Source organism: Cotesia typhae, unplaced genomic scaffold, assembly GCF_013202065.1.
Source record: "Cotesia typhae breed Kobodo isofemale line unplaced genomic scaffold, CoteBio_Ctyphae contig_69, whole genome shotgun sequence".
NCBI classification, from domain to species: Eukaryota; Metazoa; Arthropoda; class Insecta; order Hymenoptera; family Braconidae; genus Cotesia; species Cotesia typhae.
The window spans coordinates 1,945,005-1,970,070 of NW_027423763.1; the positions used below are offsets into that span (position 1 = coordinate 1,945,005).

Consider the following 25,066-nt stretch of genomic DNA (forward strand, 5'->3'; position numbering starts at 1 on the left):
TATTCCAACTCCAGGCACTTAATTCACAAAATAAAACTTATATAATTTATGTTTTGTTATTTTTAGAGCAATTTAATTTCGATGTTTATCCAAAGTCAAGAATAAAAGTTAAAAATTTATCATTTTTATCAAACAAAAATAATTTTTTTTAAAATAATTATTATTAAAGTTAAGCTAGTTGGAAGATTAAATATGAACAAATGGATAAGTGAAGATAAAATTACAGGTCTCATAAATAGTAATCAATAAATATATCTATATACATATTATATAGATTAGTTAAATACCTCTTTGTTGACGGAGGAGACTTTAACTTGAGGACCACCATTCTCAATCAAAAGACTTTTAGTGCTTCCACCTTTAACTCTAACACTAGTCCATTTTTGTTTGGATACTTGGTGGGGGGAATTGGGATTCCCAGGAGGATCTATTTCGATTCTCGTCAACCCGAACCTGTCAGTGCTTCTCAAAGAAGACTTTCTACGAGGTGAACTATCACCATCAGTACGACTAGTAATAATCGGTTCCTCATTTTCTCCCAGAAGGTTCTCCGACATAGCCCTTGGGGACTTAATACACGTCATTGTCGTTGGAACAAACGTGTTGGCTGAAGATACCGACTTTACCAATAAATTTTTACTCTCGCGACCCCAAGCTGCAAGTTTTCTGCCCAACGGGTGGGTAAATGATCTTTTAGGCCACTCAATACTAAAAATTGTCTCCCTAATAACACTTCCCTTTTGATTAATATTAATATTATTATTATTATTAATAAATTTATTATCGTTGTTTAATTTATCTTTTATTTTTTCCAATGATTCAGACTCAAATTCAAGCTCATTGGAAAATATTTCTTCAGCCTCAATCGGGACTTGAGTTTTTACAATGCCTGATTCCTTTTTCCAACCGGATGATTTTAAACAGGGCCATTTTTTTGACAGCGCGAACGGCAAAGACACCGACGAGGACGTCGATGATGTCAGTGAAGATGAATGATGAGAATGATAAGAGTGATGTGAGTATCTTTTTTTTCGTCCTGTAGTAGTTATAAACGGATTTTTATCTTGTGTAATATCTTGTGTTGTTATTATCTCTTCAGACGGATCAGATGAATTTTTATGGTCTACTTGTTCCTGTTTGTTATTCAAGGACGAGCGACTTGAAAATGTCGTTGAAGCGGATCCAACGTGTTGTTCTCCATTGCAAGATACCGATCCCCGTAATTTATTAAATACAACATTTGAAGGATTTTTATAATTAATACGGTCAGTCTCAATTATCTTAGCAAGATCAGAACCGGCAGAATCGCTTGTAGTGTCTGAGGTCGGTCTTTTGTATAAACATTTACCAATCACACGATTTTCTCCTAATGCTCCTGGGAATTTTTTTCTACGAATTACAACTGGTGGCGGTAAACGATCTATCGTTTCAATTAAATAGTTAGAGGCCTCTTCTTCATCATCAGATACAACGATATTTCCGACTCTTTTGCTCCCCTGGTCACACCACCCCCAACGTTTTTCCTTGTTTCGCTCCACGTTCTTGTTTTTCTCGTACAGGTCAATTTTAAATAATAATAATTACTTTCGGATTTATTATCATCTTTTTTATATTAATAAAAGTATTTATTAACCACGTAAAGGAAAACTAAGGCATTAAGGCGTAGTCAGATGTAATTATGTTTGAATAATAAATTAACAATAATAATTATTGGATGGACATTAAAAATCAGTCGACAGTTTTTTTTTTTTTTTTTTTTTTTTTTTAATTTTTTGTGCGTTATTATTATTATTATTATTATTATTATTATTATTATTATTATTATTTTTATATTAAGTTTGATTAAAAATTTTTTTCCGATCTCTTTTTCTGAGCCGTAACTTTTGAATTAACTTTAATACACAAAACATTTGACAAAAATCATTTCATAAATTTTTTATATAAAATTCACCGTAAAAATATTATTATATCACAATTATAAAAAATTACAAACAATAAAGACAGGAATAAACTAATAATAATATTAAATAATAAATAGTTAATTTTTTAATATAATTTAGCCTATTAGCCAGCATATCAGAGGATTTTTCAATATTATTATTCTGATCTCTTGATTTTATTATATTTAATTGTAAGATTATTGTTTAGTTGGACTAACAACATAATAACACTTATTGATAATTATAGTACACCGTACACCTCGTGTATGAAAGCTACTGCGCCGTTTCTGGAGTAAATCCGAGACAGAAACTACGAGGAAAACCCGCCACTTGCGCTCAGAGAACCTATATTGATTTTGATATGTTCCATTCCACCGAATGAGAGCACTGCTACCAGAAACTTGAGTGATATGCGCAAGCGCTACTCAAATTATATATATATATATATATATATTTTTGTGATTGTATAAGGGTCTACTTTGGAGATTTAATGAATAGAGAAAAATGAAAAAAAAAAGTTTAAAAAGCGACGGAATTTGGGACGATTACTAAATGAGAGCTCGTTGGGATTTTTATTATTTTTTATTCTTCTTTTACTATTTTTTTTATTAATTAGACGCTTTTTTATACCTACAAACGACCAAATATAATTTTTTTTTCTCATTTTTAAAGATTAAATTTATTTAATAACAACTATTCAGATTATAGAATTTATTTACAATTGTACTATGTATAATAGTACAATCAGTTGAAATATTGTTTTAGCTAATACTATTATTGTCATAGAAAATCAATATTAAGTCAATTTTTAATAAATACACCGGATAATCGCCTATCTTTCTATATTAATGCCATTTTGATAAAAATCGATTCCCAGTACGAGTGCATCAACTTGATTTATTTTACAAAAAGGTTTATTTTTTATCATTTCAATTTAAAACCAAAAATAAATGTCTGTAATTTAATAAGTTGGTATAGTTTAAAAAAAAAAAAAAAAAAAAAATTAATTGCAATTATTTTATCAATTACTATAAAAAAAGTTTTAATTGATTAATCGACTAATTGTCTTACCCTCTCTTCATGTGGTTTACAATGTTCGTCATGTTTTTCGATATCTTCGACAAACTCATTCAAAAGTCTAATGTCCTGGGGACTGGGGGGATCAGACACCCGACCAGCCCCCGCGTTCATCGCACTATGAGGCGCCAGTTCACATAAACCTTTGCTCTCGTCAACAATAAATTTTTTATTTTCACCTTTACTACCACTGGCACTATCACTACCACTATTTACCTGACTATGACACTGATTGTACTCAAATTCGGGATAATCATCGTAATCGCACGATTCCTGATTAACTACTATAACGTCTTCCTCTTTTAGTTTCCAGTCAGGCCAACTGGCCCAGCTGTTACTTAATTTTCCACCCGCGGTCAACCGCCGTAATTCCTCATCGCTCATTTAACTCTTATTCAATATTTAAAGTTTTTTCATTTTTCTTTTTTAATTAATTTTACCTAAAGTTTTCAAAAATACTATTAATTTTTGTTTGAAATTTCAATTTTTAAATGACGCAACGTAATAACAAATTTTCACTGGATAAATTTTTTTTGAAAACTCATTAAGAGATTATATTATATTATATTATATCACACGTGTTCAAACGAACCGAAAATAATTCGATAAAAAAAATTATTTTATTTATTTTATTTAACCTCAATATATTAAATAAAATAAAATATTTATATGGATAATAGTTGAACCTAGGTCTGGATATATAAATATTGTGTGTAAAATAACGACACAAGGACGCAAAGCATTGATCAACGTCGCTATTAGCAACAATATTAACTACATATTTCAAAGATTTTTACCAATCGAATAAAAAAATAAAATAACAACAATAAAAAGACAATCTAGGTAACAAAATCTCTGCAGTTGAGATCAATGGGTTTGGCATGGATCCTAGCCTAGAGCCAAAGCCTTGAAGTTTATCTGCAGTTATCGAAACAGGTCAGGAAGAGAAAAGCTGACAAACAAAGCCATTATTTTTATTTTTTTTTTTCATCATTTTTTTATTTAATGTTAATTTAATCGTTGAGTATCAAAAATATAATCTATCAAATTTATTGATTAGTTCTTTGTTTGTATTTATTATTATTATTTTTTTTTTTTTTTTCTTCAGCACGTGACAAATTGGTAAATCGGGAAAAAAAAAAAAAAAAACTTGAGAGTTTCATTCAATCGTATCGACATTAAAGAAAAATATAACTAGCTTTGACATTAATCAGCTGGATTTTAATTAAAATTTTTTAATCAAACAAAATGATAACGTGAAAAAAAATAATAACAATAAAAGTGAGAGAGATGAAAATGTTTGAATAATATTTGTTGTTATTTTTGGTTCCGAGAGTGATTTATTGTCACAGGTAACAATTACGAAATAATAAACAATAAATAAATAATTTAGATCGAGTAAAGAATAATCGAAAATAATGTAAAATAGATAGATAAACAGATAAAAGGAGTGTGTGAGCCACCGTACGAATCGGCGGACACTGCAGCACTGACTGATACGCTGTCTGTCGGACCCGCGACGAACCCTCCCTTAAACCACCCCATTCGTTTTATCCTCTATATGTAGTATGTGTACCTACCTAACTATACTGTATACCCATACATTCATACATGATACCGATATGATACATACCCATGATGCCCCACCACCACCACCACTTGTTAGTCGCACAATTTATTTCAAGAAAAAAAAAAATAGTAATAATAATAATAATAATAATAATAATAATAATAATAATAATAATAATAATAATAATAATAAGGAGCGGCTTCACGATCGTTTGGTACTGGGTTTAACATACGAGGTTGTCAATTTCACAGCAGACGAGGACGACTTCCTGATGCAATTTGTTCATAGTCATGAAAATGCGCGGAAGGGGTCGTTCTTGTATAAGGCAGCAATCTACGCGGCAAATACCTTAGGTCTCGGAGAAATAAACGCTCTCATTGAACTCCCGAAAAAGGAGTTCAAGAGCGTCGTCAGGATAGCCGAGGAAAAAACTCCTCGGTGAACACATGGACAAGTCCATGCACAGCGTGTATTTCAAACACGTCCGTGACCATGGCTTGTCCACCCAGCTGACATTCTCCTTCTTGAAGTCAGCTGGCCTGATGTCCGAGACCGAAGGATTTATATTTGCCTGCCAAGATGGTGTTATCAACACTCTCGAATACCGTAGCAAGGTGCTCCAGGCACAGCTTCCGGACACGTCCTGTCGGACGTGTAAACAACATCCGGAGACGCTGATGCACCTTTTGTCGGCATGTCCTGTGCTGGCAAGAGGTGCCTACATACAGCGTCACAATGCTGCCCTGCGAATACTCTATTATCATCTCAGATATAGCTGCGGTATCGATGAGACACCAGTGCTGCCTTATCTGCCAGGAGATATTCCGCAGGTTGTTGAGAATGACAGTTCCAAAATTTATTGGAACATACCATTCGCAACAACCCGGCGGATTGACCACAACAAACCTGATATTGTGCTCTTTGACAAGGCTACTCGTGACATTTATGTCATTGAGTTTTCGGCCCCAGCCGAATACAATATCTCGGCCAAAGAAGAGCACAAACACCAGATATATCAGGATCTCCTGTTTGAAATTGGCAAACTGTACCCAGGTTACCGTGCCAAGCTCGTCGTTTTGGTTGTCGGCGTCCTTGGAGGGATGAAACAGTCTTTTGTGTCTTCACTTGCGAAGATACCGGCTTGCAGTTCAGCAGCCGTGTCTCTAGCAGTGCGGATGCAAAAGGCTGTCATTTTGGGATCCCTGCGTCTACTTAGGCAAATGAATTTGGCCTGCTGCACTCACTAACCGCCTTGTTGTGTGGAGTGGTGCAGCAGTAATGGATGGCGCTCAGGCTGGGCCCTCGGAGAGTCGGACTCCGGGGAAAACCCCCCTGAGCAATTAATAACAAATAATAATAATAACGTTGTATAGTTCACCAAGTCACTTAACTTGATTTTATTTTTCACTCTGATCGAAATCTTCCGGAAGATTTAACAGACTAAATGCTACATTAAACTCAAATCTATCAACTACTCGTGAATCTTGTGATGATATAATAAATAATATTATTTTTATGTTCTTTTATCACGTGGATTAGTTGGTGGTAATTATTTGGAACTTAAATTAAAATTTTCCACCAATTAAAATAATTTTTTTTCTTTTAATTTAGGTAATTTTTTTGTTTTTAATAAAATAATAAAAGCTTAAAAACTTACTTGAGCAACTTTTTCTCCCATATTAGGTGTATGCATGACACCTTGAAAGTACTTAGCCGAGCCGTTGTCCTGAAGAGAGAACTGTGTCACAAGAGAACAACAATAAGGGTTGATTGTATACAACAATACACACAAAAGATTAAAAGACTAAAGGTTTAAAAAAAAAAAAAAAAAAAAAAAAAAAAAAAAAAGCAATAAATGGGATTCTCATAATCTCGGTGATTAAATTGTTAAATCTTATAGAATTATATATATATTTAACAGCTAATTGTATATTGTTAAATTTAACTAATCAAAGTTTTAATTTACTCACAAGTAGAAGTAGGGAATTAATTAATCAATGGCAAAGAAAAAACAATGGTAATAATAGACGACCGGGGCATGTCTATATTCAATTGTAGACTAGCTGAATTGTGTTAAAAAAAGAATCAGCTCTATTCTGTTTATTTGATATATTACTAACATTGCTAACATATGACTTACTTACTTTGTGTTTAACAGAATCTGAGCCCATTTGACTGAGAGACGGGGATTTTCTTTCTTTTGAAGCTCGCCATCGCTGCAAATCACTCTCTGATGCCACTCCAGGAAATATTTTAGAGTGCTTTGTTGCTGAAATCATTTTATTTGTTAATTTTTTCTTTAATAGTATTAGTAATAATTTAACATAAAACAATTAAGGAAAAAAGGCATCTACACTACAGTAGGCTGTTGGCTTTATTTATGTATAAAGCGTATATTATTAATTAATTAGTGGTGGCCAGTGTTAATGTCGTTCTCTATAAGCTGCATCCAGTGATTATTTATTAAAAATTATTATTATTATTATTACAATATCTGGTTTATAATACAATGATTGAAGATCTGTAGGATGGTAAAAATTTTTTGCCTAGAGCTTTTTTTATTCTGCAAATATCTAAATAAATTTACAATAAATAAAAAATATTAATAGTGTAAATTTTTCTGTACAAAAAATAATTTGTTGGATATTGATCGTTAATATTGAAATTAATTAAATTTTTAAGTTGAGCGATGATAATAATAATAATAAAAAAAATTGTACTATAAAAGCCTGTTTACAGGATTAAGTTACCCTGTACGTTTATAATAAAACGAAAGAAATTTAAAAGTGCAGTCGATGGTAATTTACCGACACGGAATTCTATAGTATCTAGAGTTTACAATAAGAGACGTATATATATATATATATATATATATATATATATATATATATATATATATATATATATATACACATCACATAACAAGGGTAGTTTTTTTTTTTTGTTTTTTCAATAGCATCCTATTTAGCAATTTGTTACTTTGATTAAAAAAAAAATAAAAGGGATAAAATTTGTTATTGAATCGAATGTAAATTTATTTGAGAGTTTAGTATTTATTATTAATTGTGTCGATTTTGTTTTGTGTTTAATTTTTACCTTCCATGAGATTATCGACCGTTGCCGGCCACCGCTCGAGCCCGGTTGCGCATTCACTTCCTCGATTAGGTACTAGAATATTTTATCTCAGTTTTCATTCAATTTTAATCGAGATCCTACTTTTATTTATTTAATCTTATAAAATCCAGTTTACTATTTTTTATTTTTTACTATTTTCTAAAAATTGATTCGAGGTCACCCTAGATTAATACCGGTTTTAATTGTTTTTTTTCATCTTTCTATAATAACATCGTAATATCTAATGCTGTTTATTCAACGTTTTACACCACTTGATTTAAAGATACACATTATTTTATTACCGCTTATTTATTCCTCATAAAAACTATTAAATCACTGATAGAAGAACAATCTTGATTCAAGATACTTTTTTTCTTCAAAATTTAAACTCTTGAAACTAGATATAGATATATTTCTTTCAATAATTTTTGTCTCTTGGTTCAAGATAGGCGATAACATTGATTCAAGATGTTACCGACTTGTGTTAACAATGGCTTTTTTTTTGAGTTATTAATTTACTTATTTCCAAGAAATAATATTTTTTCGGGATAACAATTAAAGACTATTTAGTTTTTGAAATATACCTTGATGAATTATTTTAACTTTTTTAAACGATAATGTTATTTTGGTTGAAAAACTAAATGTATCGATTGGAGATAATATAGCTCTTAAGCCAAGAAAATCTAAATCAAGACAAGAAATTTTTAAAGCAAAATAATCATTTGTCTTCCAAAATAAATTCTCAGATCAAGAAAATATCTCGAGAGTCAACATAAATTTTCTGTCAGTGAATAAATTAATATCAAAATTATTTTCGAGTAACTTTTGATACATTAAAGAAAAATAATGATAGCAAAACTACAATTTGTAATTTCTGTTTTTCAATTTAATTGAGGTTGAAAATAGAAAAAAAAAAACAAAAGATAATGCATTTCTCTATATATCATTCAAGGCTAGAATTGTTATCAGGAATACATGATAAAAAAGTGACCTCTAGATTTGTTGACAATATATTTATGATTTTATCTCATTTTACTTACTACCTGAAATTAATAAGCGGTAATGTTTACAAAAACAACATATATAAATGCAAACATTGGGAAAGTGAGACTGGATAGAGAAAACGAAAAAGACAAAGAAAAAGGAATAAAAATAAAAATAGGTGACATCGAATACGAAACACAAGAAGGATTGTGACAACTACGGTAACAAAGAATATCATCATCATCATCATCACAAGCCCACATATTAACAACATTATAATAATACTTAGACAGGAAATGTACCTTTTATAGATAGATGGATATATGTATATATTTGTAGGATATGTAGGATATTTACGAAAGGAAAACACACAGGGGACTTACGAACACTGCAAGTGAGACTCCTACATGGTATTCGTGACATGTCGGACTTGACCATCCTCCTTGAAATGGCATCCAGACTTGCAGCATGTGATACACTTCTTGACGGTCCATCATTACCGTTTCCTGGTGAGCAATTCGTGCCATCCCAGATACCAGACTTTGGTGAAATCTATTGAAAATTGCTTTACTTTAATATATATGTTTACATATATACCTACATATACTAATAATAATATTATATTATATAAATTTAGGTTTTTTTTTTTTTTTTTTTTTTTTTAAATTATTATTATATATAAGATTTACTGACGTCGCTTACTCCTTCGGGACTGGCGATTGGCGCGGTAGCAACGGTCGTTGTTGTTGTTGGACGAGTTGTAGCTCCAAGCCCTGTTGACAATCCATGGTTGCTGTTACTCGGTGGCAATGGTAATGGAGCTATTGTTGATGGTGGTGGCGTTCCGATTCGCGCAGAACCCCAAGATTCTAACATTGTCGGCGACCCGCATGTTAATGGACTAAAATATTTATATAATAATAATAATAATAATAATATTTATTATCAAGATCATTTAGTTTTAGTAGATTGAAATTGTGTTCAAAAAAAGAAAAAAAAAATAATAATGATAGTGATAAAAAACAGAACAATGATAGAAAATGATCGATAAAGAGACGCCATGAGGTCGGAGGTCAACCGGTCTCGGGATCGCCAAGTGTGTCAGTGTTAGGTCAGAGTCCATATCAATCGATAATATGTACATGACGTACAACATTAACTGCAATGTTTAGTCAAAAGTTTGTTGAGAATTTCTTTGTTTCACAGTTAACAGTTATACGAAATTTAATTTTTACGTCTTTGAAATAGAAACTTTCAGCCTTCAGATATTGTTAATCATGCTAGAGTTTTCTAGAGCCTCCTACTACTAATACTAAAACTATATTTCATATATATACTCAGTGTCAATTAAATTATTACATATATATTATTAACTAATAACTAAAAAAAGTTTATCAGCTAAATACTCGATGACATTTTTTATTTTTATAATTTAAAAATTAAAAAATTTTCAAATTTAACACTATTTACTATTTAATAAATTTGTTTGCGTGATCAAAACGATAAATAGCTTGTATTTGTTTATTTAGTTGATTATTTGTGAGACCTTGAACAAAGCTCTGTATCTGGGGAAATAAGTTATGGTTTAAAGTTTAACTTTAATTGGTTAAGTTAGTGTGTCTGTCATTTGGACAGTATGTTCTCCTGTCAAAGACACGTCCGGTTAACATTTATACAATAGGAGGTTTATTCAGGGTCTTGATTATTTAATCGTTGCGTGATCCACTCTTTAGCTATACTACTATATTTCAGTAGTATTCTCGAAGAAATTACTTTTTTTCTTTGTTACTGATTTGTCATGTCACTCGATCTATCTATTTCTAAATAATATGCGTCGGTATTATCTATAGCGAGTTGTTTTGTAGCTATTGTACTTGATGTCAGTGTCAGCGAGCGTTAACACTACACTAACTTGCTTTACTTGCTTTACTTGTTTTACTTGTTTTACTTGCTTTACTTGCATGTCTGACTTGTGACTTTACGTACTACTTACTATACTTATATACTTAATACTATATGCAATACTTTTTATATTGTTATTATTATTATTATTATCATCATCACCATTGTTCAATAAAATATATCCAAACTTTTATTTAACTTGTATGTATTAGTGTGCTCTGTAAAACGGACTATTTAATCAATCGAAAAAATAATGATGAACGTATTAATTTCCCCAGAGCTCGCATTAGTTTTTATCACCAATGTCTAATTTAAACAAATATATACTTTTAATTATAATATCTAAATGCCTGGCTATTTTAAGAGCAAATAAATTTCATTTAATTTTTATTAGTTACCACACAATAATGTACCCAATTTATTTTTGCATCTCTCCCTTCCCCTTCCTTCTTATTTATAAAAGAATCTCCTAAAAAATATACAATAAATTGGGATAAATTGTATTAAATGTTATTGCTATTAATTAGGTACTTGGATATATCAAGTTATATAACAAGTTGATGAGATGATATTTTATTTTTACGATCTGTTGGAGTTTAATAAACCCCTGCTATTTTCATTCTCATAATATTCAGTAACCAACTAGGGAATCTATTCTAAATATCAGATGATAAATTATATATATATATATATATATATATATATATATATATATATATATATATATATATATATTTTTAAATCTTTTTCTCAACTTTTATCAATCATTCAGACATTAACTTTGTTATAGTAATTGTTACTTAATAGTAATAATCACTAAATCACTCGGCTACTATTTGCCTACTATTTGCCTGACAATTAAATAAATTAAACTTTGAGAAAATATAAATATTTGAGGAGGAGAAAAACAGAGTGAATTTTAATACATGAAAATGAATAAAGAAAGAGAATAGTGTCTGAAAAAGGGAATAACAAATGCGTGGTAAAGAGTAATTTATATCAACTTTTATTTTCTATTTACAAGCAAAGAAAAATGTCGTAGTTTTTAGTTGTCGGATCGATCGCGTGTTGGAAAAGAGACCGTGGAAATCGAGATCTCACGACCCGTTTAAATCGGGTAGGAGTGGTAGGGGGTGTAAACGTTAAAAATAAGGAAATACTGTTGGTTTCATTACTATTAGAGTTAAGAAAGGAAAAAAAAAAAAAAAAAAAAAAACAATTTACACAAGTATTACTTGTGTTTCATAGATTCAATAATGCTCGAAAGCGCTCTGTAAAACTTAATATAAATTACTATAATAAAAAAAAAAAATTATTATTAAATAAATACAATGAAATTCCAAAAATATATGCTATCACGAAAAGTATTTTGTAGTCTATTTATTTTCAATCAATATTTGTAACGATTGATAATGATAAGCTCAAAATGAAAAGAGATAAAAAAAATAACCGATAATATGCATATATACAGTAAATTCATTGTTTTATCAAACTTAAAATAACTGTCTACTCAGATTGGAACCGTGTCCTTGTTTACTTTTAGATGAAACTTTTGTTTTCTAATATTCTGGCGAACACTCAGTTAAGTAAAGAAATATGAAAAAAAAAAAAAAAAAATATATATATATATATATATATCTCCATTTAGGAGTTGGTCATTTTAAGTACTTGCTGAAATAAAAAAAAAATTTTTAAATCACTGAAAACTTTTAAAACAAGTCTTAATTTTTTTTTAAGCTGATATTTAAAAGTCTCATAAAGTTTTAAAAGAAAAAACACCTTTATCAAGTACTTGGCGCTACCGGCTGAATGTAATAATTCTTATAAATTATTGGTACCGATTTTAACAAAAAAAAAAAAAAAAAAAAAAATAGATTGAGTGGATTTGTGTAAAGTATATTTCAAAGAATTCGGTACTTATTGTATATAAATAGATAACCAGATGGTTTTTTATTATTATTATTTATTGAGATTTTGGGTAATATTTGGACTTGAAGAAGATTAAAAAAATTAAAGAATTGTTTTTTTTTTTTTTTAATAAATTAGTAAATTTAAAAATTTAGTAATAAAATGACAAAATCTCTTTAAAAGTAAAATTTATGCAATCATATATTATATTATATTAAAATACCCACGCATTTTGTAATAAAAATATAAATTTAATGGTAAATTTAAAAGCATAAATATAAAATATACTTACCAATTTTCAGAAGCCTCTTCATCTAAAATGGTCCCATCAGCAAGCTGTCTCTGTGGCACATTTGAAGCAGCTCTCGGTCTATTTCTAACTCTCGGAGGACCAACTACTCCAGTTCTAGACAATCCAGCTCGAAAGGATGCTCTGGCTCTATCAACTGTCACAGTCATCATTTAAACAATTAATTATCAATACTGATTTCAATTAATAAATAATAATAACTAATAAATATTATATATCCTTCTCTCAACTCATCTCGAGTGAATAGATTAAATAAATAAATAATATTCCGCTTGATCTCAATTAGATGGAAGAAAAAAAAAATTAATATCATCAACACGTGATCTGGTTGTTTACACCAAAGTTATCCGTAATACACGTGTTGGCTGAGAAAATAACAAAGTATATTAAAGTTTGTGATAAATAAATAGAACGCGGTTAAATTTTAATATCGGTTGGTCGTAAAGAAATATAAATAATAAATAAATAATACTATAATTCGACAATGATAAAAAAAATTTTCAAAGTACATTTACAAATTTACAAATTTACAACAACAATAATAACAGTAACAACTGTAACATTTATTACCAGGTCAGGGTTAACGATTTAAACGCGTTTACCAGCTAGCCGACAACGTTGCGGAGGTAACTCTAAAAATAGTCTGCCGTGCGAATAAGTACGAATACGAATACAAATACGAACACGAAAACGAAAACGAAAACGCGATCAACAAAAATATGTGTTAGTTTATCTATTATATATCCTTTATTTATTTTTTTTTTTTAAGTATTTTTGCCCTTAATCATTTTTTGTTATACTTATCTCCTTAAATTAAATAATATACAGTACATCTATCAATTTATCATAATAATATAGATAATATTAACTTACATCGGGTAGCAAGACGATTATTAGTTGTTGAAGGGGGAGGCACAGCTGGTGGCGGGGGTGGCTGAGCACTAAGATCTTCAAAGTTGATAATCTGCAAGCAGATGTCATCCACCTCGCTTCTTATTGGAGCAATAACCTCGCTACACAAGAACTTTGTACCTGAAATTTATTTTTATTCATTTATTTTACGAATTTCAAAATAATCAATAGTTTAGTAAAAAAATAAATGATATCTGTTGTAATTAACTAATAAAATATCCATTTATAATAAGAGTATAGATATAATTACTCTTCTATACATATTTAAACATCCATATTGTGTGTAATAATTCATAATACAGAGTAATTACATGTGAATGGTAGTTAATAGCGTCGGAGAAAGAGTAGATGAGAGAATAATAGCAACCTGGAAATTCTTGTCGATAGACTTCCGTTTATAGAACATCATGATATGCAGCAAAAAATCAATGGAAGGAAAAAAAATAAAAAATAAACAAATGTATACATGAATAGCCTTTCCCAACCTACATAATTTAATGACTATTTTTTTTTTTTTTTTTTTTTTTTTTAAATATAGATACATTTAATTGAATATTACTTTTTAATATTTCATAGTGTCAAATTTTGCATATCGATAAATTATAAATAAATTTTTCCAACCAGTAATTTCTTATTTTCATTAGAAATATTTTACAATATATAAAGATAAAGTTTCTGCACGTTAAAATTTTATAAAAAAATAAATATAAAATCAAGTATTGAAAATAAGGTGAATGTACGGAGGTCGTGTAAATTTTAAGTAAGCAGGGTAGCGGATAGAGAGCTGCTGGTGCGATGCTGCATGGAATGGAAGCTGTGGAATACGTTCATCGATCCGAAAAGAGTAAAGTAGAGGGTGCTTGTGCTAGAAGCTAGTGTCGACGCCCAACCAAGACTTTTTCTTACTACTTCTAACTACTTTTGACTGAGGATCAAGGATCAACACCGATACTAGACTTGTTTCATAAAAAGAAAAACCAACAACTTTATGTAATTTAATAAGAATAAGCAACAGGCTTTTACATACTCTATTTAGGTACTTAATATATATATATATATATATATACACTAGTCACAAAAATTAAGGGATATAAAAAAAATTCCAAATTTTTTGGTGATTTTCAGCGAGCTGTAACTCCGAGGAAAATGATCGCACAGAAAAAAAAAAAAAAAGCAAATTGTAGCTCCAAGTGTCTAGTTTTTAGATATGACCATGAAAATTTTTGTCATCGTCAGGTCTGGAGAAATCCTAAGAAAACTACTGAAAAAAATTTTTCGAAATTTTTTTCGTCTTAAAAAGGTCTACGGGCTTCAAAAAAATTTTTTCGATTGTTTCGTTTAAAAGCTCTTTTAGTAAATTTAATACCCTTTAATTTGACGTAATCAAAAAGCCTGTACGATAATTTGCCGCGGAGTTATCTTCAATCAAAGCAAAAAAGGTTTTTTTGACTTTGGAAATCAATAACTCTGGAAATAATGACCGTATAGGAAATCGAAGGAGGGTTTTGAAAACTACACAATATTCTCTATAAGAAAACGTAAACCGCTTTTGAAGAAAAAATTTTTTTTGAATTGAAAACTCGGACTGAAAAAAAGACAAAAATTCGCATAATTAAGGATATTTGGATAACTTGGTATAACTTTGGATAAAATGGATGAACGAAGGATATCGTTGGTAATTTTTTAACTTCAAAGTGTCCCCTAAAATCCCTAAGAAATTCAAAGCGCTGCGATTTTTTGTTCATAGTGCCCAGAAGCTTCAAATTCTGTGTTTTCGCAAAAATCACCATTATGAGCAATTTTGTGATTTTTATTCATTTTTCCATTGAAAAAAATTTTTTTTTTCAAAATTCTTTATTTTTTCGATCAAAGAGATTGATTTTTCAAGAAATTTGAAAAAAAAAATTTTCAATTTTTTCGAAAATTTTTTCGAAATTTTTTTATCAAAAATTTTTTTTTTTTTTTTTTTTTTTATCGTCTTCAGAATGCTTCACTATTGTCAAAAAAATTAACTCAATTTTTTCTGTCCGCTACAACTGCCTTAGTTTTAAATCTCATTTTAAAAATTCAATAAAAACAAATTGATATACCCCCGCGGAGTTCGGCTTTTCCTCACACAAAACTTGAATTTTACGTTTTCTTTTTAGCCTAAATTCCTTACGTGAATTTTATGTAAGCTTTTCTTTGATAAGCACCTTTTGATATGCCTCGTCGACATTTAGCTGCCACAGATGTGGCTCGCATTGTTACCCTCCTTCAAGAGGGTTACAGTCAGGTGGAAGTAGCAGCTTCTATGGGAGTGAGCCAGTCCGTTATCAGTCGGGCCTATGCCCGATTTAACGCGACTCAAAGTTACGATCGTCGTCCGGGTCAAGGTAGACTACGAATCACTACCGAGCGTGATGATCGAGCTATCATTCGAGATGCTCGTCGAAACCCTACTGCGCATGCCCACACGATCGCTCTTCAATTTCGCAATCGTCGACAACGTCCTCCCCAACAACACATATCGGCATCGACGGTTCGAAATCGCTTTCGAGAGCAAGGACTACGCGATAGACGCGCAAATCGCGTGCCTATGCTCACTCCACGACATCGCCGAGCCCGATTGGCCTATGCTCATGATCATCACCATTGGGGTCGTAGACAGTGGACCAGTGTATTATGGACTGACGAATCTCGATTTTGTCTTCATGGCAGCGATAGACGATCTCTCGTTTGGCGCCGTCGTGGAGAACGAGATCGGGATGGTTTTACGAGACCAGTTACAGCTTTCAATGGTGGATCAGTCATGGTGTGGGCAGGCGTGTCCTTCAATACCAGAACCCCGTTGGTCATCGTTCGTGGGACGTTGACTGCCGATAGGTACGTCGACGAAATTCTGGAGCCACACGTCCTGCCTATGCGCACACGCATGGGGGCAAGACGGTTCATTTTGATGCAGGATAATGCTCGTCCTCACACTGCAGTTCGTACGCGAACTTTTCTCCGCGCCAACAACGTAACAACGCTTAATCATCCAGCGATGAGTCCTGATTTGAACCCAATTGAGCATGTTTGGGACATGCTTGGGCGTCGATTGCGGCGAGACTATCCGCAACTGCACAATCTTCATCAGTTGACTCAAGCGTTGTTACGTTGTTGGCAAGGAATTTCGCAACGTGATATTCGACGATGCATCAACATGCAAGAGCGTTTACGAGCTGTGATTCGGAACAGAGGTGGCAATACACGGTACTGAGCAGTTACTGCCGTGCGTACAGAGGTCATTTGGCAGCTGCAAACAGACAAACACGCAGACAAAGACGCACACACACACACACACACACACGCGCGCGTGTGTGTGTGTGTGTGAGAAGCGTAAATCCGACCGAGCAACCTCCACGTGGTACGCTTTGAGTAATGCTAATGCCGGCGGTAAAACAACAGTCGAAAAAAATTGAGAAAATTTCGAAAAAAATTTTCGAAAAAAATTGAAATTTTTTTTTTTTCAAATTTCTTGAAAAATCAATCTCTTTGATCGAAAAAATAAAGAATTTTGAAAAAAAAAATTTTTTTCAATGGAAAAATGAATAAAAATCACAAAATTGCTCATAATGGTGATTTTTGCGAAAACACAGAATTTGAAGCTTCTGGGCACTATGAACAAAAAATCGCAGCGCTTTGAATTTCTTAGGGATTTTAGGGGACACTTTGAAGTTAAAAATTACCAACGATATCCTTCGTTCATCCATTTTATCCAAAGTTATACCAAGTTATCCAAATATCCTTAATTATGCGAATTTTTGTCTTTTTTCAGTCCGAGTTTTCAATTCGAAAAAATTTTTTCTTCAAAAGCGGTTTACGTTTTCTTATAGAGAATATTGTGTAGTTTTCAAAACCCTCCTTCGATTTCCTATACGGTCATTATTTCCAGAGTTATTGATTTCCAAAGTCAAAAAAACTTTTTGCTTTGATTGAAGATAACTCCGCGGCAAATTATCGTACAGGCTTTTTGATTACGTCAAATTAAAGGGTATTAAATTTACTAAAAGAGCTTTTAAACGAAACAATCGAAAAAATTTTTTTGAAGCCCGTAGACCTTTTTAAGACGAAAAAAATTTCGAAAAATTTTTTTCAGTAGTTTTCTTAGGATTTCTCCAGACCTGACGATGACAAAAAATTTTCATGGTCATATCTAAAAACTAGACACTTGGAGCTACAATTTGCTTTTTTTTTTTTTTTTCTGTGCGATCATTTTCCTCGGAGTTACAGCTCGCTGAAAATCACCAAAAAATTTGGAATTTTTTTTATATCCCTTAATTTTTGTGACTAGTGTATATATATATATATATATATATATATATATATATATATATATATATATATATATATTTACACTATAATATTTTTTTGGCTTATTAAAAATTAAGCAGATAAAAAAATCTGTATTTTCATCTTTAAAAAAAAAAAAAAATTTAACATTAATTGTTAAAATATTGAATCCCGATTGGCTTATAAAAAAATACCAGACACACACTGTTGTTTCTCGTAGATTAAAGGGATGCGTGGGAGTCTGAGCAAACTAGCCACCTAGCACAGGTAAGGCTGCTACAAATATTATCGTTGTCACTAGAATTTGGCAAGCGAACAAAACAATAATACCCGGATAAGGTGTACAGCTAAAATAATTAATTTAGAAAAAAAAAAAAATTCATGATTTAGAATAAGGTGATGATTTTGTAAAATTAATGTAAATAGTTAAAAGACTACACACAGTAAATCCGAGAGCAGTAGTTTGGGTCAACGGCTGCTTCCTCAATTGGTCGATGACGGTGCTATCGGCCTCGTGACGTCACTACCACGTGAGTGCATTGCCCCAGTGACGTTTTATTGGTATGTATATGTATATAATATACGTTTTGTTTCATCTACTAATATATTCTTCATACACCATACTTACTATTTAATAGCATCACATATAAATATACTGAATTGGTAAAGTATCCGGGTCGATCAAAATACAGATCGTATATACTATTATTGTTATTATTTTTCTCGAAGAGCTCAAAAACATCGCAACTAGCAACAAAATCGCATGCGTGTGAAAATTGAATTTAGCGGGAAGTTGCAGAGACGGCCTTTTTTTTTTTTTTTTTTTTTTTTTTCAACACGTGTTAAGACTGAGTTTAAAAAGTATTAAAGATTATAAGAGACATAACTCGCGTCTGTCCTCCTTTTGAATTGTGTTACTAAGCTAGATATGCATGCTCTTCAACTTGCCGACTATATCTCTCATTAAAACTTTTGTTTAAACAAGATACTATTCATTTGGTTATTTGTTTGATATTATTTTTACTGGGAACGAGAATGAAAAAGAAAAAAATAAATGATAATGTACTGAATACTAAAACTCAACGATGAAATTACTAATTTATTATTTTTAATTTCCATTCGGTTATTTTTGTTTATACTCATCAGTGAAAGATTGGATTATTTTTAGTGCCCGAGTTCCGGTATTAGCTAAATTATATACCTACTTAGAATTTAATTCAATAATAATAATAATAATAATAATAATAATAATAATAATAATAATAATAATAATAAGTGATCAGAGACCATATTTTTTTAAACTAACTTTTAATTTTAATTTAAAATAAAGGAATTCGCTAACAAATTACGCCAATGTTTATAGATGTACATAAAATGTATGTAAATAATGTGTGAAAAACAGTGTAGGTAACAGGTGGTTGAATTTTCTTTTATGTATTGTGTATGCAAATCACCAATCGTTAAATAAGAAATTCATTTTTAAAATTAAATAAATCTAATTACTTTTCAATTACTTTTAGCAATGTAATTAGTTTAATTGCTTCTTCTATTTATTTGCACGATTTTTATCATTTAATAATATTGAGGGGAAAAAAAAAAAAAAAAAATACCCGGGATAAATTTTCTATTTTCTATTGGTTATAATCCCGATAGTAATTCGGTTATATTAGTCGCGACGGTTAAACGGTTAAGCGGATGGCTTACAGAGACCGATTTTACTTTGAATAAATAAGTAGCGAGAAAAGCTTGAATGTCGTGTGAGTGAGATTGGGTAACATGAGATAACGTTATATACATATAAATAACATGAATGATTCGAGTTGTCGTCAGATTGTCGTCGATATATAGATTGTTTTAGTTTTGGGTGTGATATTGGCTCATTTTTTTTTTTCCCAGATACAAATAATAATGATAAAAAAAAAGTATATTAAAGGGATAAAGGGTCATGGGTCACGTATAATAACGCAGATAGTATTGACAAGCAAAGGCAACTTGGACACATATATACAGGGATAATAAATTATACAGTGGCTATCGATCTCGTCATTCTTAAGGTCACTACGGCTAAATCGTGATGGTTTTTTTTTTTAAATATTAATATTAAAACAATTATATAATTATAATTAGACAATATTTTTTTATACTCCAAGTTTTTAAACGAAAAAAAAACTCACCGTCTTTTCTGTAATAAAGAATTTCAAAATGTTTTTCAGCGCCTGCAATCAATGCTTCGCGTAATGCAGCAATAGCATGAGGTGAGGTCATTGGTCCATGAAGAAAATCGCAAACGGCTGGTCGTTGCATCACCTCCGCCCTCGAAAATCCGGTAAGCCGGCAAAATCCGTCCGAACAATAAATAATGTGACATAGTCCTTGTTGAGCGTTGGCTACCAAAAAACTTCTATCTGTAAATATTTAATACAATAATTTTGTTATTTATATATTGACCTATATTTACATTAAAATTTGTTACAATATAAATAAAAATGTATTTTTCTATTTTTACAGACTCTGGAAAATTTCCGGTTGAATAGTTGTATGACCTTCGCCCTAAATAATACTGCCAGAACAGCTATTAAATATTTTTGGTATCATAAACTCGTGTAATGTCTGCAGACATGCTTTTATTTTAACATTAATTTTTTGGTTTTTTAATTAAAATTTAAAAAATTATTTACAATGAGACCTTGAAAATTTTGTTCTATATTTACTTTAATAATAATAATATATATAAAACGGAAGTATACTTATGTGAAAGTTGTATAAATTTGTTATTTATTTACGTACTAAACGCTAGTATACGTTTGTAAGAAGAAAAAAAAAAAAAAAAAAAAAAATTATAATTTTAATTAAATAATAATTTTTATCAATAAAAAGATAAATAGAAATGAATTTAAATTTAGCGTTAGATCGCAGAATCAAAGAAAAATGCAAATCAATTGGATTCTCTGATGGTTAGTAATATATTATAATATAAAAAAAAAAAAAGTAAACTGACATTATAGTAGAAGAAGTAGCTTAAAAATGAAATTTAAAAAGTTTGGCTTACTGCCAAACTCATCGTCAGCAGTAACAGCAGTACACAGGATAAATTTATCGTGGTCGAGCCGCAATGAGCTCGTGAGCTCTTCTACTCATATTCTCATATTTTGATATCACCTACGATATTTCTAATATCTGTATTGGGTTCCATTACATTTTAGAGCTACCTTCCTCTCTATGCAGCCCGTTGGCTATATATTTCATTGTGGTTTGTCGCCACAAAATTGAAAACCTCTATCTCTAAAATATCAATAATAATAATAATAATAATAATAATAATAATAATAATAATAATAATAATAATAATAATAATAATAAAGCTTAAATTAAAGTGACACATGAAGAATATATTCGTAGATGAAAAAAGGCCATTACCATTATTTTTAAGTCCTTGCACATTTTGGTTTTTTGTTCTCTACCTCTACCTCTCCAACTTTTTATTTTATGAGGCCCTGAATAAAACGGTCAAAGTGTCACTAGATTTCATATTCACGATTATATACATTATTATTGACACCGACTCAGGTGTATATTAAACAATTGTTTGTTTTTAATATTTTATATAACATATATTTATATTATAATACCGATATTGATGATAATCATAATAATAATAATAATGATAAGTGGGTCGTGGATTTGCGGGCAGGGGCGAGCGTGTTGGCGGTTCCGAGGTCACGTATTTGCCACGATGCGGGAAAATCATGCGGACATAGTACTCACCAACGAGGACGAATTTGTACTACTGAAAATATCCTTCCGGTATTGCCCAAAATAGATATAATTATTCATGTTAATCAGCTTTAATACTATGGAAATAATAAACCTTCAGGTATCTATCTGTATAATTATTATTATTATTATTATTATTATTATTATTATTATTATTATTATTATTATTATTATTATTATTATTATAGCGGCAAAGTCGAAGCCTTAGCCGAGGGATAAAATATTTTATTTTCAGTTTAATAAATGTCGGATTAGAAGCCATTAGTTGAAATTAACATTAAGACAAGAGATATGAAAAGAAAAAAAGAGCGAAAAAAAAGAGGACAATTGTCATTTAGAATATAAATTTTAAGGTATTAGAGTCGGTACATATGTTACGTTAAAACTTGTACGGATGCGGTGAAATCTATCCGTCTGTCTATTTCGATTAGCTTCCGAGTAATCCGGATTGTCTTTTTTTTATTTTCATTTTTTTTATTTAATTGATGTGATTGATAAATTAATTTTAAGTAATCAATTCGTGATAACGCTATTGTAACATATTATTATTATTATTATTATTATTATTATTATTATTATTATTATTATTATATAGACGGTGTTGGTACTAAGTATTAATTTATAAAAAGGGCTATTCAGATAAATTACAGTTTGTCGTAAATACTGATTATTTTTGTCATTAAAATTTTTATAATCTAACAGGAGAATTACACGGTCAAGGCCACTAAATGTTAATACGGTGTATCATGATTCATGATAGGTTAAAATTGATTTATATATCAACCATACAATTTTTTAAATTATTCTATTCATTTACTTATATATTTATTGATAATCAATTTTGTCTGTCATGATGTTACTTTTTTTATTTTATTTTGAAATATATTTAAATTTTTACAGGTTTAATAAATTTAATTTATGTTGCGTACGTGTACGTAATCTATCAATTTTATTTTGATGAATTACTGTCAGTAAATATTGTGAAATGTTTTTTTTTTTTTTTGACAGTTCAAAATTTCTGCAAGTAAATGATTTATTTTTAAATATAATTGTAAATTATCAGTATTTTTTTCTTTTTAAATTGATTTCTCACACGAAAAAATACGATTTCGAGATTTAAATCTGGATTTTTTAAAATTAAAATCTAAATTTTACAAATACTCAATAAAATGTGAAAATACTTAATAAAATGGTTCAGATTTTTGACTATTGTAATATGGTAATGATAATAAAAAATTACTATGTTAATTATTGTTTATAAATGGAACGTAAAAGTATAAATTAAAAATAATAAATATAATGGGTTACCATGAGTATCAAATTTTCTAATGATGGTTTCGATAATGGTGGTCCTTGGTGCAACGTGGCCCCTTCTGACAGGCATCCCTTATTTTTATGTCCTTTTGGACCACTTTTACCTACTAATAACTGGCAATATCAACAACAGCCGTAAACAATAATTAAATATTTAAATATAAATATGAATAACAAGAGTTTCGGCACTACGCACTACTAAAATAAACACTCACTGTTAAGAGTATGTAAAAAAGCACAGCACGAATTGAGCATAATAATTACTTATTTACATTTAATAATTAAAATTATTATTTATATTATTTTTATTATTATTAAATAAAAAAATTTTTTTTTTATATAAAAGACACGTAGAGCAAATAGTTAAAAAGCATTTGCTGAAAAATAAAATTTAATAGCTGAAGGCCGATGTGAATGCGTGTATTCGAAAAAGCGTCGCAGGGAATATTTAGTATTATCCGTTGCCAAGATTTTTTTTTTTAAATCTTCTAATAATCAACTATTTTTTTTCGATAATTAGTAAATAATAATTTTTATCTATTCGACAACCCGTTTTTTATTTATTATTTTTTAATTTTCGGTTAGTTTACCTTGACTGTTATTAACTAGTGTAATTGTTTAATCCGATAGTAATTATTATTAAAATACGGAAAAATAAATGCACTGTGTGATTGTCGGTTTATTGTAAATATTATTATTTTGATCATAAATAATAAATAAAATGTTCAGTCTAGAAATCTAGGACTGTATGTCGTCTTTTTTACTAGGTTCTGGACCCTTATGAAATTTGATTTATAATCAAGAGAGTTTAAGTAAACCTCCACATGTAAATCGATCCACAATGTAGGTTCGTAGTCTTTAAAGATTGAAACGTGATTTAAAATGATGACTTGCCTCGTCATTTTTTTTTTTCTTTTTTGTTTATTTGTTGTATATAATCCTCCACTTTTTCGTTGCTTATTCTTTTAATATTTTAATTTTATTTTTAATTATTTTTATTTCTTTCTATTTAAAATTAAAAACAACAAATTTATAAATTGATACGTGACAAACCTGAGGCACGTGTGGCTTTCTAAATAACAAAGTAACGTTAAGTTAATTAATTGTTTTATGTATAAATTTTTTTATTATTTAGATTCGATGTTCAAGTGACCGCTTGGTCAGCTGTGCATTACTATCGGCAGCCTCTCAGGGGCATGTTTTATTTTTGTACTTGATTTTCAGCACCATCAACAACCAGTTTATTTTTCTTTTTCTTCAACACTTTGTCTCTCATTGTTATTATTAACAATTGTAGACTAAAAATGATAACAAATAGATGAAGAGAAAATGAAAACGAAAACGAAAACGAAAAAAAAAAAAAAAAAAACAAAATGACCACTTAAAAATTTTCACTCAACTGTCCACATATTTTTCTATTAATTTTTTAAGTTATTTATTAATTAATAATAAATATTTTACTTAAAAAGTTAAGCCGTCAACGTAAGATTATTATGCCGATGATGTCGGCTTGACGGCTAAAGTGCGACGACGGAACAGCTAACGCGAATCCTGAGCCCGAGTCTTACTTTTAGTCCTAACTTGCTCTCGTTTGTCTACATATTTTGTGCGTTGCGCGACAGTTGCGCATGCGTATAAATACTAACGCAGCCGCAGATTTAAATCCCCCACCGGCGCGAAAAGTAAAAAACGAAAAGTGTAGAGATTAAACAATGAGACAGAAAAAAAAAATTAGACAACTTAGATACAACATTGTAACTTTAACTATCTTACTATTAAGAAGAAAAAAATATATCATAGTAATATTGATAAATTTAACAAACAATTAACACGGTTTTTATTTTTATTTAGATGATATTTTGTTTGCCTATCGGTGAGTTTTCGTTCTGGTAGAAAAAAGAAAAAAAGGAAAAAAATTTTATGATAGCAGAAAAGCAGAACGGATTT

At 30.0% G+C, this 25,066-nt stretch overlaps 2 protein-coding genes across 12 annotated transcripts in view; both read right to left on the minus strand.

Moving 5' to 3' along the window:
- Sei (potassium voltage-gated channel seizure) overlaps nucleotides 1-24,695 on the minus strand; it is a 38,242-nt gene extending 13,547 nt beyond the window's left edge. For 3 of the 11 annotated variants that reach the window (XM_074251164.1, XM_074251160.1, XM_074251159.1), the window contains exons 1-9: nucleotides 23,114-24,690; nucleotides 20,206-20,436; nucleotides 13,679-13,837; nucleotides 12,788-12,941; nucleotides 9,379-9,586; nucleotides 8,988-9,237; nucleotides 7,684-7,755; nucleotides 6,732-6,856; nucleotides 6,245-6,325 (exon numbers count right to left, since the gene is read on the minus strand). In XM_074251164.1, the coding sequence (XP_074107265.1) occupies nucleotides 6,245-6,325; nucleotides 6,732-6,856; nucleotides 7,684-7,755; nucleotides 8,988-9,237; nucleotides 9,379-9,586; nucleotides 12,788-12,941; nucleotides 13,679-13,837; nucleotides 20,206-20,436; nucleotides 23,114-23,189 (1,356 nt within the window). In that variant the 5' untranslated portion in view covers nucleotides 23,190-24,690. Of the gene's footprint in view, nucleotides 1-6,244; nucleotides 6,326-6,731; nucleotides 6,857-7,683; nucleotides 7,756-8,987; nucleotides 9,238-9,378; nucleotides 9,587-12,787; nucleotides 12,942-13,678; nucleotides 13,838-20,205; nucleotides 20,437-23,113 lie in introns of all 11 variants that reach the window. The other 8 variants (XM_074251166.1, XM_074251161.1, XM_074251162.1 and 5 more) reach the window with 8 other exon arrangements.
- LOC141532714 (uncharacterized) lies at nucleotides 446-4,773 on the minus strand. Its single transcript, XM_074251171.1, has 3 exons — nucleotides 3,815-4,773; nucleotides 3,012-3,457; nucleotides 446-1,647 (listed from the first exon to the last, which is right to left on the minus strand). Exons 2-3 carry the CDS (start codon nucleotides 3,399-3,401, stop codon nucleotides 1,567-1,569), a joined length of 471 nt encoding a protein of 156 aa, XP_074107272.1. The 5' UTR covers nucleotides 3,402-3,457; nucleotides 3,815-4,773; the 3' UTR covers nucleotides 446-1,566.
- Nucleotides 24,696-25,066: the final 371 nt, after the last annotated feature.

What these genes read in the sequence shown, in the direction of transcription:
- LOC141532714 (XM_074251171.1), bottom strand. Translation starts at nt 3,401, where the DNA reads ATGAGCGATGAGGAATTACGGCGGTTGACCGCGGGTGGAAAATTAAGT. An exon ending in GTAAACCACATGAAGAGAGG is followed by an intron (nt 1,648 to 3,011) that starts GTAAGACAATTA and finishes TTAATGCCTTAG; the next exon opens with TTTTCCTTTACGTGGTTAAT.